We start from the raw sequence: 15157 nt of genomic DNA, 5'->3' as shown, positions 1-15157 counted from the left end.
TCGTCCGGGAGCTGGTAGCCGACCCCGCCGCCTTCGGCCATTAAGCGGTAAAGGGCCGAAGATGCTTCTTCCAGGCCGCCCGTCTCGTACACCTTAAACACGCGGGCGAGATCGGGTCGAAGCCACCCGCACGAGATCACCTCCGCCACGGTGATCCCGGAACGGCCCCGGCGTGACCAAGGGTACTGCAGCTCGTCGACAGAGAGCAGTGGGACATCGGAAGACGGAACCCCGAACCACTGCGTGGCTGAGGCCACCTCCCCCTCCCGACCGGAGGAAGAGGGGTGAGGTACGGAGGTACGACGGCCGAAGAATGCACCGTCGGGAACACGAGCCGCCCCCACCGCCGCGGGGGCGGCAGAGCCGCGCGCGACGCCCGGATGCGCAACGGGAAGGACGACGGCCGCTGGGGTCGGTTGGGCAGCCGGACGGAACGCGATGACCGGTTTGGGTGGCCCCACGGGAGGAGCCACCAGCTCCACGGAGACGGTCGTGGAGCGGGAACGGGACTTCTGGAAAGCCGGAGGAGCCGGCGGGGTCGGACGGGTCAGAGCGATGTTCTCCCCTTGCGATCCAGGGGACGCGCTCGATGACCCGACCCCGCGCGGCAAAGGAATCGCGACGACGGACGCTCCCGCCGCCACGGGGTTGCCACCGCCAGCGGGCGGCGGCGGAGGAGGAAGAGAGGTCGAGTCGGCCATAATAGGACGGCCGATGGCACGGAGCAGAGATGATCGGTCGGGACTGTCGGGGAAGGACTGGGACAGCGCAAAGTGGAACCGGAGTTTGTCTACCGTCGGCGGTGCTGGTGAGGGTTCAGGGAGCGAAGGACGAGAGCTCTACAAGCCACCTCAGGAAACGGCGGAACACGCGCCCGACGTGCGCCAACCGTCATTCTGCAGCATACCCTACAACGTACGCACAGTGCGCTCGCCCGGTGTAAGAACCGCCACGTATGCCGCCCCGCCGACGAGGGTCGAGTGCAAAACGCCACCACGCCGGCACGTGGCCCGCATGGTACCCCGAGCCGTGCTCCATCCCAAGAGGCCCGCCGCAAACCGACCCCCTCCTACTTCGAGCACGCGCGCCGCCGTCGACGGCAGGGATCGCGTGCCGCCTCCGCAGCAATGGCGTGCCTCCACGAAGGGGGGAAGAATGAGACCTCGCACCGCAAGCGGAAAATCACGGCTCCCGAGACCGACGCGCGGCGCGAACGCGGGAAAGGAGCGACGAAAAGAAGGTGTCGAAACCCGGCGTACGCGAGCAACCCCGGGCAGCGACACGGAAAGCGTGCACGACGGACAAGAAGGACCTCGGGCAATCACGTCGTACCCCCTAGGCCCACCCCATCGGATGGGGTGGGACGATCAGAGAATAGCCAACAATAACACGCGCATAGCCCGCCACCGCCGCCTCGATCGCCCTCGCAGCACAGCGTGCTCTCGCGCCGCCCCTCTCTGCGTGCGCGCGGGCGCGCAACGCAGCTACCGCCGCTGTTGTTGCCTCACGCAGGCGCGCACACGCGCATCACCAGCTAATGCCACATGACTGCTGCTTCCCCCATGCAGGCGTGCTCACGCGGAGCGACCGCCGTCCATGTACGCCGCGCGCCCGTCTAGTCTAGGGGGCATATGGACGAGAAGCTGATGCGAGGGATCGCCAATCCGCGGAGGAGAGCATTTTACTACGAGGAGGGTACAATACCTGAGCACCTGAGGGGCTTTTCTCCTTGGAATATAACGCTCCCATTGGGGATCACGCCAATCGCGCTATTGACGAGGACATCGGACCCCCGCTACATCTGGCGGACAAGGTCGCCTCTACGACTGATACCCAGGAAACCCCTGCCCTCACGGAATTCGGTTTAGAATAGCAGTGCGATGCACTGATGATTCGCGCAGAGAAGTTTCGGGCCAGTAGGGAGAAAGTAGAGATGCTATGCTGCGCGAACAGGGGTCCAACTACCGAGGTCTGGGCACCAGACGAAAACGGTTCGCCAACCTCCTTCCGCGATTAGTGTCAGGGTCACCGAGCCGCACGGCACCTGGAGTTGGCCCTGAAGTACGAGATGGGGGTTGAGGGGAGACAGAAGAGAAAGGGGGATGCTCCCGCCTTGAGGAGCCAATTGGTGAAGAAAAGAAGGAAACCGGTCGATCACCACCGACACGTAGGAGGAATACAGAAGAGGAATTTAAGCGTCGCCATCAACGTGTACCATGACCTCTACACGGGCGATTTTTCGGGGCTGAAGAGAGACACTGTGGGGAAAAGGAGGTGAGACGGCGCGTATGACGGATTGGGAAGGGGAAGGACGGACAAAGGGAACGGAGGAGTGACGACGACGCCACCGGGACAAAAGCAGAAAGACGGAGAGGAGAGGTTTCTCGATACGGCTGAGATGTGTGAGGTCGATGGAGCGGATGTGCCTCCAATACAGGACTGGGAGGCCCGCACAGAGGCGTTGCTATGGTCAAGAAAAGAGACATCGGATGAGGGTGACCTACCGCCCGGAACGCTCTCGACGGATGCATCGAGATGCCCGCGTGAGAATGAAGGCCGCAGAGTCTGAGGTCGCCGAGATTCGGCGTTTGGAGGTCGTCAACGAAAGAAGCGCGTGGGCGAGGACAGAAAGGAAACGGAAAGGAGGCACGCGATACCGGAGACCGGTGTTACGGAGGGACGAAGGAGCCTACGTCCCTGGAAGGGGGGGCACAATACGGTCGGCTCTACAAGCACATGTGGACGCGGACGTCCACACTTGAGGGGGGGGCCATGTGGCATATCCCCCTCACGGAATTAGATTTAGATTAGATTTGCAGTTGTAGAGCCCGAGCTCTACAGTACCTCAGCCCGCGCGCACACGTGTACCCCACGTGTACGGGCGCGCGCGCACACGTGTAGTGTCAGTCCCGACGGCTGACAGTATTACAGTGCAGGCCGACCTGCACTACGGTAGCCCACTACAGCACACCGGTACTGGTACATCGGTACTGTAGTGTTATGATAGATAATTGTGTACATTAAATATGAGCGGACCGCCGGCGGTGGAGGGGGGACAAGCACGGACTTGTCAAGGATCCTCCACCTTGGTCCGCCCGCTTACTTTTAGGTACTTCCGTCCGTTTTACCTAGGAGTCGCACCGCGCGCGGGTTGAGGACGCGCATAGCACGCCCACGAGCCGGCTCCGCCTCCGCCCGTCGGTACTGGAACGTCACCCAGTACCGCTCCGGGGCGTCGAGGCGTAGAACCGCTCGCGCGTGCGCGCGTCCTCCCCGATCCCGCTCTACCACCGCTACCTCGAGCCCGTGCTCGGTACCGTGGGTGGGCCGTGCTTCTGTCTTCCCGCCGATCGGGGTCTTTCCGAACTGTCAGTACTCACCCCCCCTCGTCGTTGGGGGTGATTATACTACAGTGCCGAGCAATTATCCACAATACTGACAACATTTCTGCTTTGGATACGCGTAGCCTTGTTCAATCCTGCAACAATAGAAGTCCAAAGCGGTTGAGTATTCCAAGCATTCTTTTGTGACTTGAGGCGATCTTTGATGCGTTTGTATGTCGCTGGTTCATCCACGTTTCGAATGGCACGGCTTGGAAACGACCGGTACAGCACAGCAACTTCGTCCGTGTTTGAAATGCAACCAATGGGTATTGTGCACACAGATTTTTGGATTGCACGACGAGCCATGTAAACAGTCTGTGAGTCAAAGTGTCCAACTTGTCCAGTACCTTTGCAACTATGCATGTTGTTACGTCGCATGAAGTTAGCAACCCACATTGAGCTTGCTTTAAAACCTTTTAAAGCCGAAACCTTCTCCTTTAAAACAGCAATTTCTTCATCCGGTAACTGCTCGCCTTCCAATACTAGTTCGTGGCGTTCAAGCAGTTTTTGTGCAATATCTCTCGCCGTTCTAGCTACAACATCGGCGCGAAAGAGAGACTCTCCATTCATGTATACAATTCTTTGTCGCATATAGGTTGAAACAGCTGCTTCCACAACCGGAAATGTCCCCTCTCTCATCCTCGAAAGCTTACGGGACTTACGAGTACGCAGCTCCTGTCCCATTATCTTTGCCGATTGCTTTTTCCAGCTAAATATTGCAGTTTTCGAGACGCAATACTCTTTTGCCAAAGCAGTTGCAGTCCATGCGCAACTTGTAGACTCATTAATGATAGAAGAGCCGAAAGATCCATCTGGTTTGGCTCCAAGTAGCCGCAAAACTTGCTGCTTTGTTTCAAGGGTAGGTTGGGAACGTTTGGTCGAAGACGACATCTCGGAACGTGATTGCGTAAGATGCCTTCCTGTTTTCGCTGCAGACTCTGAGGTTTGCTTTAACTTTATTGCCATGATCCTATTGTAACGTTCATTCACGTATATCTTGTACTGTAGAGTTGTGGATTTACACGTGGTGAGAAAAAATCGTACTCGCTGCTTTTGTCAGCCCTGATTCAGAGGTTTCGTCAGTGGCCTTCACATACCGAGAATGCGGTTTTGCTCCTGGATGGGCTTGAAGCTAGGGGTGAAGGTTGATTTCAAGGGTGCTTTGTGTCCCGGTTTGCTTATTTTTCACTTATTTTTTTATTCGCCATTTATGTTGTCAGGCCTGTAAGATGGACTTCACCCCTTTGTTTTAGGGTCTGTGCGCCGTCTGCACCCTGCTCCACTACAGTGACCCCCTCCGGTACAGTGACCCTTATGCCTATTTCGGGTCGCCACCTTTGGGGGTCACTGTATCGATGTTTATCTCTGTATTGTCAGAAAGATTGCAGCTGCCCGGGTTGCCGTCCACAGTGTCTGGTTTACGTCACTCGGCAAAAACGGCTACGATTTGAGGCCGTGAGGGGCGCGAGGAACCGTTCCTGTGCTCACGCTTCTGTAAGCGAGTTAACATTTGGGGGACTACAGCGCTCACTCTATAAAATGACGGGAGAAGGTACTGTGTCTGGTTTGTAATGTTGAGAGAACTAATGTTTTGATCTGCATGTGCTCGTATTTGGATTTAATTCCACCCTTTCATTGTACTGCAAGTGCCACTGCACCGCATCGAGTCCATGGAATTTTAGTAGTGTGCATATGGACTGGGTGTGGATTGGTACTTCCTTTAGCCAATGGATTTCGACCAGTTCGCAGAATTACCAAGCATTACAGTGGTTCTGTGTAGCATTCGTTGTGGCGTGCGATTAATTTAATGAAATGATCCGGCCAATAGCGTGACCGCAATTGGTTGGAAGGAAAACAAAAGAAAAGAAAAGCGCCTGTTAGGACTGGCCCTGAAGCCTAAGAGCAACCCCACCGCGCACATCTATTTGATCAATAGAATTTCCGCTCACAATTTTCAACCCCACCGCGCAATTCTATCCCTTTCCGAAATCGAATAGAACAATTTTGGGATCTATCCGAGCGCCGATAGATTCTAAAAACGTTCTATCCGGTGAATAGATTCCGCGATAGAATGCCACGTGCCAGGCGTGTCAGCCGAATTCTGGCCAATTGTGCATCCTTCTCGCCCGAGAACCTCCGCTGCTTCGTCGCTGCAGCATGCATTCCGGTGGCGCGTGACCTGTGCATGCTCGCGACGATGCTTTCATCATCGCCATCGCTGTCGTCCATATACTGTACTGAAGGACGCTTCCGAGGACTGTTCTCCGGTCCATTGGCGATGATAACTCGTGAGAGCGCGTAGTTGGACAATACCCGAGGGAGGGCGCGCGACGAAGAGGGAAAGAGGGCACAGGCTGCGGAAGAGAGACGTGCAGCCGCGCGGGATTCACGGCGAGGGGTGGGCGTCTCGATGAACGATCGCCTCTTCGCAGACGATGTGTGACGTCTCGCCGTTGTCTGCGCGGGCATAGAGCGATAGATTTGCAACATATGCGTTGGGGTTGACGCGAATAGATTCCACACGAATAGATTGACGAATAGGCACAAAATTCAATTCGGGCAACCGGCGAATGGTCAGCGTACACGTTGTATTTCTATCCGGCAATAGAATCGACGCGGTGGGGATGCTCTAAGAGCATCTCTACCGGCAATCTAAAATCTATTTACAGTATGAAGACTTTAACGCACTGAAACAATTTTCTTTCAAATAGGCTTAACTTGAAAAGCCTTTTTAAAACATAGGTTCTTTTAAGCTTTTAAGAACCTACTTATTAGTGACCCCTTCTTTCATTGCAACTATTGTCATCAGGAGTGTTGCCGAACCCTCCTCTGATGTTCACTTCACCAAACCCAGATTGACTTCTGCACCTGGGATTCCGTCCTTCACATGATCAAGTGAGCACACCCGCGACCGCTGGCGCCGTCCTTTCGCGCCTTCGTCTCTGATGAACAGCGCCCCCGCGGAAGAGCTCGAAGGTCCTGCCCCAGTTGAGCTCACCGTCCCTGATCACGACTGGACATTTTCCACCTATACCCTGGAAAATGGCCTCGTTCATTTCGAACACCCCAACAATCTTGGCGTCACCCATGACAACGGCCTTCCCACGGAGAGCGCCCGTTGCGCTCGCTTCCGCCAGCCCTACATTTCCAAGGAAATGGTCAGAATCTATCGCCGCCGCTCCCGCTTTGTCACCCGCTTGACCTGCCGCCAGTCTGACCCCGACATTTCCGCCGTAGCTGAAGGAAAAATGTGCTTTCGCAGAGATGAATTTACCGCGGAGCAACCTGTCTCTAGCCCAGTTCCCACGGGCACAGGCGACATCCCCGACATGGTCCGTGGAAGCCGCGCCGCTCTGGCAGATGCCACCCGCTACTTTGGCCCGGAACTTCTGTCCGACATGGAAAAGGGGTTTTCACGCGCGTTTGCAGCAGACGAAGAAGTGCCGTTTCTGCCAAGCGTCGAGGAAGCCGCAGGCACCTTGGAGGGCCAGGGGGACGAGGAAACCCTCTCGCTGGTTGTGTCGTACAGGCATGCCACCAAGAAGCAAGGCTATATCCTCAACCTGGACACAGCGGCTTGGACACCGCTGCATGCAGATGTGTGCGCACTCTGTCGACGGGCAGGGTGCCGCAAGTTTCGCCTGTGGACCGACCAGATCTTGTCGTTCCGAAAACCGCGCGCCACTCTGCGGTGGGTGTCTAGCGGCATCTTTCCGTACATGGTCTACCCAGTCTACTATGTCCTGTCGCCCGACGTGCATGCTGACCTCGCCCGCATGTGGATTTCCATCGAACACCTCTCCGCTTGCTTCGGCCAGGGCTTGATCCACGCGGGCGGCCCCGTCGCGGGGCAGACGGCGCCCAAGGAATGGGTTCAAACGTATGTGCACATGGAAGAGGGCTGCCGCAGTCTCACCTGGATGACGGGACTGAAGAACGAAATGTACCAGGTAGTGCGAAGGGTGTGTGGTGTGATCATGTGCGGGCTACTGCGGAACAAGGCCCTTAGCTGGCCGCTCGACGGACAAGACATTATCGAATGGGCGTCCACCATCACGGTCTCTGCGATGAGCCCGGACCTTGAGCATACGTTCACGTGCGAGGATTGTGAGCGACCGGCTGGGTACCCTTCCTTGTCCCGACTAGCAGGTCTCATCAGCAGCGCGTCGCCGATCTTTCCGCAGCGTGCGGAGGGTCACTCATTTAGCGATACGCATCCTAGGCCTAATGTTCCGGCTCTGCGGTTGGAGATTGACGGCCGTTCGTGGGATGGATTTCGGGAGTGGGTACCGGAGAGTTGTCTGTGGGGTGCCGCAGAAGATAACCGACGGGACGAAGCTGTGCGGAAAGGGAGCAAAGGGATCATCGTTTCGGAAGATGGAAATCGGTCAGTAGGTGTGCTCCAGTGGGAGTATCGCCAAGGGGAGGGAATTATTGTTGCATATTTGCTTGTAGGGCTTGTGCGGGAGGAAGGGGCCAAGGGGAGGGAGAAGGCGGTCTGGAGTAAGCGTTTCTGGCCGGTGGATCCGATCAAGATGTGGAGGGCGTTTCGGCAGCTGTACGCGAATACGCGAGATACTGAGGCGTTGTTTGCAATGGCTATCATTGTAGGGGCGTCGTCGGGGCTGGACTACACGAATATTAGCGACGCGCAGGAAGTCAGGACCGTGAAATTGGCAAAGGTGAAATGGTAGAAGGAAGAATTGTCGAGATGGAAGCTGGCCTTATGGTTCTTTTTCTTGAAGCTTCGGCACTTGCCGGTAAAAATGACAACCAGCGAAGAGATGGAGGTGGCTATCGCACGATGAGTACAGACGGCACATGGATGTGGGGATTTGGGAAGCTATTTGAGGTAGTGAGGGCGCGTGTGCAGTGCAAAAGGTAGAGTTGAGAGGTTTCGAAGGGTACAGGGCATGGGAACTGGTGCCACGTAGGTAAAGTGCAAGCGGAAATGCCTTATCGTTTCAGTGATTCACGGAACATGGGCCTCAACCTTCGTAGGGAAAGCTCTTCACCTTCTCTCATGAGCTAACCATATATCAACATCGACTTCAGCAACATCGACTACCCTTCAAGAAGAAGGGTAGTGAAGGGTAGCTCTCTCATCTTGTGAGATTGGGGGTCTTGAATTAAAGGTACAGTATTGCAGTTTTCATTTGATGGTGCGCTCACTGCTGCGACGTACTGTACAGTATGATCATATACACGTGGCTGCGTGGGACAACGTGCGAGGCACTGTACTGTACAGGCGACGACTCTCGGAAAGTATCTGCGCTCTGCGACGGCAAACTCTTCCTGAGAGAGCACAATGCTCTTATGTTCTCTCCCCGGACAATACCTTTTGCTAGTTTGTCGGAGTGAGAAGCGTTAAGACAAGCAAAAAAGCCGTGCAAAATCCGGCTGTCGCATCGTCATCTCTCCAACGGTCCTATGTTGCGCTTTCGCCCACTCCTCCGAACAATCTCGCCGGCGCACCAGCTTTACGCGCGTTCCGCAACTCGAGCATACGCTTCCGAAGTGTCTCCGGGCTCCGGACGCCAGGCAGATCTATCCGGGCTTGGTCCGAAGCGTTTCTATGATGAGGTCAACATAGCTCCACAGCCAAACGGATCATTTGCCGTCACTGTGGACGGAAAAGTTGTTCGCACTCCATTACGTTCTGCCCTTACAGCTCCAACCAGCGCCCTGGCTACTGCTGTTGCCGCGGAATGGGATGCTCAAGTCGGGCGCCTCCGTCCCGCATCGATGCCTCTCACAACCCTTGTCTCTACTGCACTTGACGTCATACCGAACACCCGCGATCGCATTTTCGCTGCTGCCCTGAACTTTTTAGACACAGACACTGTCTGCATTCGCCCGGACTACCCATCCGAACTCGTTGAAGCTCAGAATAAGGTATTCGCACCTGTCTTGGCTCATTTAGAAAAAGAGCGGCATGCCAAGCTGAATATTGCTCGAGGTAGTCTCAGTGCACCACAGACAGATCAAGTGAGGGACACATTCAGTAGAATTGTGCGAGAATTAGATAACTACAGTTTGGCAGCGATGGATCTGGCCGCTGCTAGCTCGAAAAGCATTGCTGTGGCAATTGCATTGAGGGATGGAGCGGTGAGCGCACAACAGGCGCTGGAGGCTGCAAGAAGCGAGGAGAGGTGGCAAATGGGAGTTTGGGGAGAGGTTGAGGGTGGGCATGACCTAGACGAAGCCGATGCTCTGGTAAGACTGAGTGCTGCAAATGCCGTTTTTCGATTTGTTGACATGGAACCAGAGGCTTTCTTGAAGGCCACAAGCGACACCAAGAAGTGAAGGGCTATGCGAATGAGTGAGACGTCAATCGCAAAAAAAGAGAATGGAGGGCATCGTTCCTTGACATATTGCACTCTGGACGTGCAAAAAGTGAGTGGATTTTTCTATAAACTAACCTCGTGGCATCACAGCAGTTCCAAAGGAAGAACGGAACATGTCCCGCTCTTTGCTGTTTCCAATGACGGGTGCTCTGGAATCAGCGGTTGCAGAGATGGTCTTGTCGTCGAACACGGAAGCAGGTGACTTGGTCGCAGGTGATGGACTCGGGCAGGGCGTTCAGTCGTTGCACAGTCTGTGATAAAAAAGGGAGACAAATTACCGGACGAACGCAAGTTGAGATCGACATGTCGACAATTCTTGAATACTGAAAAATGGTGACTGGGGGGGCTTGCCAAAGAAGGCATCACTTTTACCACGGCTACCCTTCCACGCACACTGTGCAGCACGGAAAACTGGTTGCCTTTTGATAAGTAATTTACCTGTAGATGAGAATCTAGTGCCTCTCATCTATCTACTGCTTGTGTACCGGGCGGTGATACTGTACCCTTGAGTACATGCAGCACTGTACAAGAGCAGTATGCTGACAAGGACAGGGACTTGGTGGCGAATTCTGGTAAATTTCATCTGAAAGCGCGCTCTTGGATGTTCGTCCAAATCGTCAGAAAAATACGTTTTTTTGTAGAAGGTATAGCGCGATAACGTCACGTTCGGATCATCCGGCGCGCACTGCTGTCGCGAATGATTCTGCAACAACGGCCCACTGCCCATTCCGCTTTTTCCGTGTCGTCAAGGTGCGATTGGCGATCTCTTATCGTCACTTTAACCTTTGGTTTATCCCGCAGTGCCTCATCGTCGTTGCATTTAGGGTGAATTATTGCTCCATGGCGTCAGGCGTAGTTGCGGTGCTCTTGGCCACTCTGCTTATCTTTTCTGCCCTGGTGAGTGGAGAGGACAATGATGCGAAGCGAAATCTCGCTATTGGACCTCTGTCGACGCCCAACAGCGATGTGTCTACATCCCCAGCGCGTATCGCTTTGCTGCACATGGTCAACAACGTCTGGTTTTTCCAGGAACTTGCAGAGGTCACACTGCGCAACAAGCGCCGCTACTCCATTCGCCACAAGTTTGAACTCGTCACCCACACCCCGCACGAGACATCCGGTCTATGGACCCCAGCGTCCTGCGATGAGAACGGCGCTGTGATGCGAGGTCAACACTGTTTCAAACCATCCACGGACTTCGCCCTCGACAAGCGCGCCCCGACGTTTGGAAAGATTAAGCTTGCCCTTGCCGCCTGCATTGGTCGCCCAGATTACTGGCTGCTATGGACAGATGCCGATGCCTTGATCGTCAATCAAGCAAAGAGCTTGCTCGATGTCGTTGATGACGCATACGACATCGTCGTCGCGAATGACTGGTTCATGATAAATGCTGGCGTGTTGCTCCTTCGATGCTCCCCGTGGAACATCAAGTTTCTAGAGCGGGTGTACGCCGCCCGCAAATTTGACAAGGCTCTTGCACTTGATCAGTCGGCGTTTAACGATTTCTTCAAAGAGAAAGACGTCGATCCGCATGTCAAGCATGTCCCGAAGCATTTGATTAATGTGTACACAGAGGAATATCGCCCAGGTGATTTCATTGTTCACTTTGCTGGAAAGCTTTACGAAGCTACCCCGTGGGGGATCGGTGATATTGCTCGCCAATTTGATGTATTGTCAAGAGTAGATGACAAAGACAAAATTGCTTCTTTCTTTAACACACGCTATTTACTCAACTACTTCTCCGGCACATGCGTCATGGGCTCCCCCGAGAAAGATCCGGTACGAGATTGTAATCCGCATGACTCACGGCGAATGAAACTACCGGAAACCCTCGGCTCATTCTCGTCTCCAAACCGGTATCGCCAGCTGGAATACCGCAATCCAAACTTGAAAGATTGGAAGGATCCAAACGATGTCCCTGGCCGCACTGACATCAAAATACGGAGAACTCTTCATTCTGAGTCCACTTGAGTGCTTCACACCATATGTACAACGGGTGCTCGTCATAAATCAATCTTACAGCCATGCGGTTTAAATATCGGCCACCTCTTCCTGCCCCAAACACGTTAGCGATACACTATTCAGCGGTTGGGTCTGTTACGATTCCTGCCGCGAAATCTTTTTTGAAAAACTCCTCCCTCGTGTGTCTTCCTGCGTGCCGCAACGTCAAGCTCCATTAACACAGCCGGAACTCGCATACGCGACTTGCGAAATGCTGAGACCGCGTCCCGCGCAAACGAAATGTCCATGCTCATCTTTCTGCAAAGGATGGTGTATGCATTTCCTTTCTGATCTGCTCGTCCAGTTCTTCCAACTCTATGAACATGCCATTCCCATGACTTCGCGCTCCCATAATTTACAACGTTCTTCACGTTCGAAATGTCCAGTCCCCTGGCAGTAAGATCAGTCGTAATGAGAAGTGGAAGCTCTCCAGAACGAAACATATCTAGGAGACCTTCGCGGTCGGCATTATCTGTTTCGCCATGTACACAGGCTGCGGGCTTACCCGTCTTTCTTATGACGTTAGCTAAAGCAGCTGAAGCACCTCGCGATTGACAAAAGACCATAACAAGGCCCTGTTGGATGAGATCATCAAGTCGTGATAAAAGCCAAGATTCTCGTTCAGCCTCATTCTCAACTAGCACATATGTCTCTGTGACATTTTCTGCGACCATGGGTACTGTTGTAGCCATCCGCCCAGTCGCATGCTTTTCTGAGTGCTTGGCCCTGGCGTCGTCTCTCTTTTGTTCTGCACTGCCAACCGTTATCCGAACTGGATCGCGCAAGTAGAAGCTCGCGAGTTTGGCGACGGAGCTGGGGAAAGTTGCGGAGAACAACAGCTTTTGGGCATCTGGTCGAATTTGAGATAGGAGAGCATCAACCTGTGGGCCAAAGCCCATGTCGAACATCCGGTCTGCTTCATCAAGGACGACAAACGAGCATCGTGAAAACCCACATGCCTTCATTTTAACCATATCAATGAGGCGGCCTGGTGTGCAAACGATGACTTCGGCGCCGCTATCTCTCAATCGCTTGAATTGTTCGTACTTGGCGTGACCCCCAACGACGCAAAGCACTCCAGTTTTCGTGCCTTCTCCAAACAATTTGACAACGCCAGTGATTTGGAGAGCTAGTTCACGGGTTGGGGCAATGATTAAGGCACTTGGCCCTTTACCACTTGTGCTGCTCCCGCGTGCTTGCAATGAGATATGGGTTAGTAGTGGAATAGTGTATGCGGCGGTCTTACCACTCCCGGTCTTTGCCACTGCAATGATGTCTCTCCCGCTCAGCGCGACTGGAATGGAAACCCGTTGGATCGCAGTGGGTTTTTCAAATGCAGACAAAACGGATCCGAGCAGGGCCTTTCGAAGAACAAGCGCTAAGTCTTGAAATGAATCGATAGGCACAACATCTTCATCACCAACAACCGTTGCTGCCATGGATTCAAGCTTTTTTGACTGCTCCTCCCTTGCCGCACCGACAAGGTGTGGTAGTGGTTCGTAAGGACAGGGTACCAATTTTGGATACTGCTTACGAGAGTGATCAATCGGCTCTAGAAAAAGGTCCCTGGCCGACCCGAAGTCTCGTTGCGCTTCCGCACAATCGTCCTCGCTATCTTCCCTTTCGTCATCCACCTGACTTGGCATAGTTTCCCCAAGAACAACGAACCCATCTTCACTACTGTCACTCTGCGGCGGACGAGTAGGGAGTTGTCTATTCTGTGCCAGGCGCGACGGTTGTGGGCCAGAAAGATCATTCATGAAAGCCTCCAATGTGTCTTCTTCTCCTATTCCCTTGGCTTCGGTTTGTTTGCAGTTTGCCGGACTACTGACACATTCTTCAACCGATTCTACTTTTTGGGTTCCTGACGGGGACGGCAGGCGGCGTCGCTGATTCGGGGATTCATCGGAGTCGGATGAGTCGCCAGTGAACAGGCTCGCGGCAGGGGTTGCTGCGGGACGCGCCCGCTTCATTTCTACGACATCACCTTGAACTTCAACAGAGATGGCGAGGTGCCTCGACGCCTGGCAGAAGGCGACCGTTGACGAGAGGCCGAGTGGGCCGCAGCGCTTGATGTGTTTGATAACAAGAAGACACGCTCGTTGTCTACGATGCCTGCTGTTAGACCACAAAGATGACCACGAATACAACGCGTCTGAAAATTTTCAGGCAAGCGTAAGGATGCACACGTGTCACACACGTCCAGCTCCGGACAGCGGGAATAAGCCTGTTTCGGTCGCATTCGGCCCTGATCCGATTCGTTCGATATCTGATCGGAATCACACCACCGCGTTGATTCCCAGTTTGCACTTTTTCGAACAGAAGTCTTAATGTACTCAGCCGCCTCACCTCACAGTATCCTTCTTGGACTCAAACCGAGATGTCTCCATCCTTCGCCACACCCCCGAGTATGTTCTCTCGACCTCAGCGAGAACGACGTCCAAGATTGTCATCAATTGCAAGAGCTGAAACGCCCACGCACGTAGTAGACACGGCTTACGATTCGGCAGGCGTTCGTCTTGCAACGGCACAGGCCGACGGCACCATAAGTCTATGGCGGGCGTCAGGTGCCGACGAATGGGTGACATTTGCGCATTTTGAAACTAAGCATGAAAAAAATGCACTGCGCGCTATTCGGTTCGCTCCGGATCGGCTGTGCCCAGATCTCTTGGTGACGATCGGAACCGACGGTCTCGCCATATTGTACAAAATACAGGTGGATGGGGAAGAATTTTCTGCAGTTACGACTGTGCTTTGCGATGCGACTGGAGATCTGACGGACGTTGCGTTTGCTGAAAACGGACTCCTGGGGACCGTCGGAGAGGAACACGTACTTCGCCTTTACGAAACGCCAGACAACGGTGGGCGATGGGGGCTGCTCGCTGCTGTGGATGTGGGTAGGGACGTTCCGGAGGCCAGAGGCCTATCCTTTGCACCAGGGGGTGCGTTTTGTGTGGCATGTGGCGATATCGTGGCGAGGGGTAAAGTTGGGTGGGAATGGGAGGTGTTTTTGCGGATTGACGAGGATGAAGAAGGGAACGTGGATAACGCTGTGGTGTGCGCGGATTGGGCGTCATCTGGATTCATTGGTGTTGGCCGAGCGGATGGTGCGGTAGAGGTGTGGCAGCTGCAGGCAGGGACAGCAGAAAGACTTGCGAGAATGAACGTCAACGAGCAGAAGGCTTCGAGAGCAGTGAAGATGGAGTGGGATAAGGCTGGGGGCATTCTGGCGACCGCTAACGAAGAGAAAGTATTGCAAACGTGGACAAGGTTATCACAAATTGATAACGGGCGTTGGTATTGGGGCTTGCGAGACAACCTCAAGCTTGCGGATATCAGCAGCTGAGAGTCAACGCGGACATAGAGAGGATTAGGTTCCTTGCTGGATGCCCTGTCGCTTTTTGCACCGACGGGGGGCTCTGGGAA

General features: G+C 54.2%; 6 protein-coding genes; 3 read left to right on the top strand and 3 right to left on the bottom strand.

Moving 5' to 3' along the window:
* The first annotated feature begins 6328 nt into the window (after positions 1–6328).
* CHC_T00007557001 (hypothetical protein) lies at positions 6329–8166 on the top strand. XM_005711205.1 is given in 2 exon segments: positions 6329–8077; positions 8078–8166. The coding sequence occupies 1 exon segment, from the start codon at positions 6329–6331 to the stop codon at positions 8075–8077; it is 1749 nt and encodes a 582-aa protein (XP_005711262.1). The 3' UTR covers positions 8078–8166.
* A 647-nt stretch (positions 8167–8813) lies between these two features.
* Positions 8814–10012, top strand: CHC_T00007556001 (hypothetical protein). XM_005711204.1 is given in 2 exon segments: positions 8814–9689; positions 9690–10012. 1 exon segment carries the CDS (start codon positions 8814–8816, stop codon positions 9687–9689), a length of 876 nt encoding a protein of 291 aa, XP_005711261.1. The 3' UTR covers positions 9690–10012.
* A 558-nt stretch (positions 10013–10570) lies between these two features.
* CHC_T00008452001 (Glycosyltransferase, family GT34) lies at positions 10571–11771 on the top strand. XM_005711203.1 is given in 2 exon segments: positions 10571–11701; positions 11702–11771. The coding sequence occupies 1 exon segment, from the start codon at positions 10571–10573 to the stop codon at positions 11699–11701; it is 1131 nt and encodes a 376-aa protein (XP_005711260.1). The 3' UTR covers positions 11702–11771.
* Positions 11772–11811: 40 nt separating this feature from the next.
* Positions 11812–13704, bottom strand: CHC_T00007555001 (hypothetical protein). Its single transcript, XM_005711202.1, has one exon. The coding sequence runs from the start codon at positions 13702–13704 to the stop codon at positions 11812–11814; it is 1893 nt and encodes a 630-aa protein (XP_005711259.1).
* A 2-nt stretch (positions 13705–13706) lies between these two features.
* CHC_T00007554001 (hypothetical protein) lies at positions 13707–13973 on the bottom strand. The gene has a single exon (XM_005711201.1). The coding sequence runs from the start codon at positions 13971–13973 to the stop codon at positions 13707–13709; it is 267 nt and encodes an 88-aa protein (XP_005711258.1).
* A 599-nt stretch (positions 13974–14572) lies between these two features.
* Positions 14573–14956, bottom strand: CHC_T00007553001 (hypothetical protein). The gene has a single exon (XM_005711200.1). The coding sequence runs from the start codon at positions 14954–14956 to the stop codon at positions 14573–14575; it is 384 nt and encodes a 127-aa protein (XP_005711257.1).
* Positions 14957–15157: the final 201 nt, after the last annotated feature.

The sequence above is a fragment of the Chondrus crispus genome, genomic scaffold (genome assembly GCF_000350225.1).
Source record: "Chondrus crispus Stackhouse genomic scaffold, scaffold_78, whole genome shotgun sequence".
NCBI classification, from domain to species: domain Eukaryota; phylum Rhodophyta; class Florideophyceae; order Gigartinales; family Gigartinaceae; genus Chondrus; species Chondrus crispus.
This window is presented reverse-complemented; position numbering and strand designations above follow the sequence as displayed.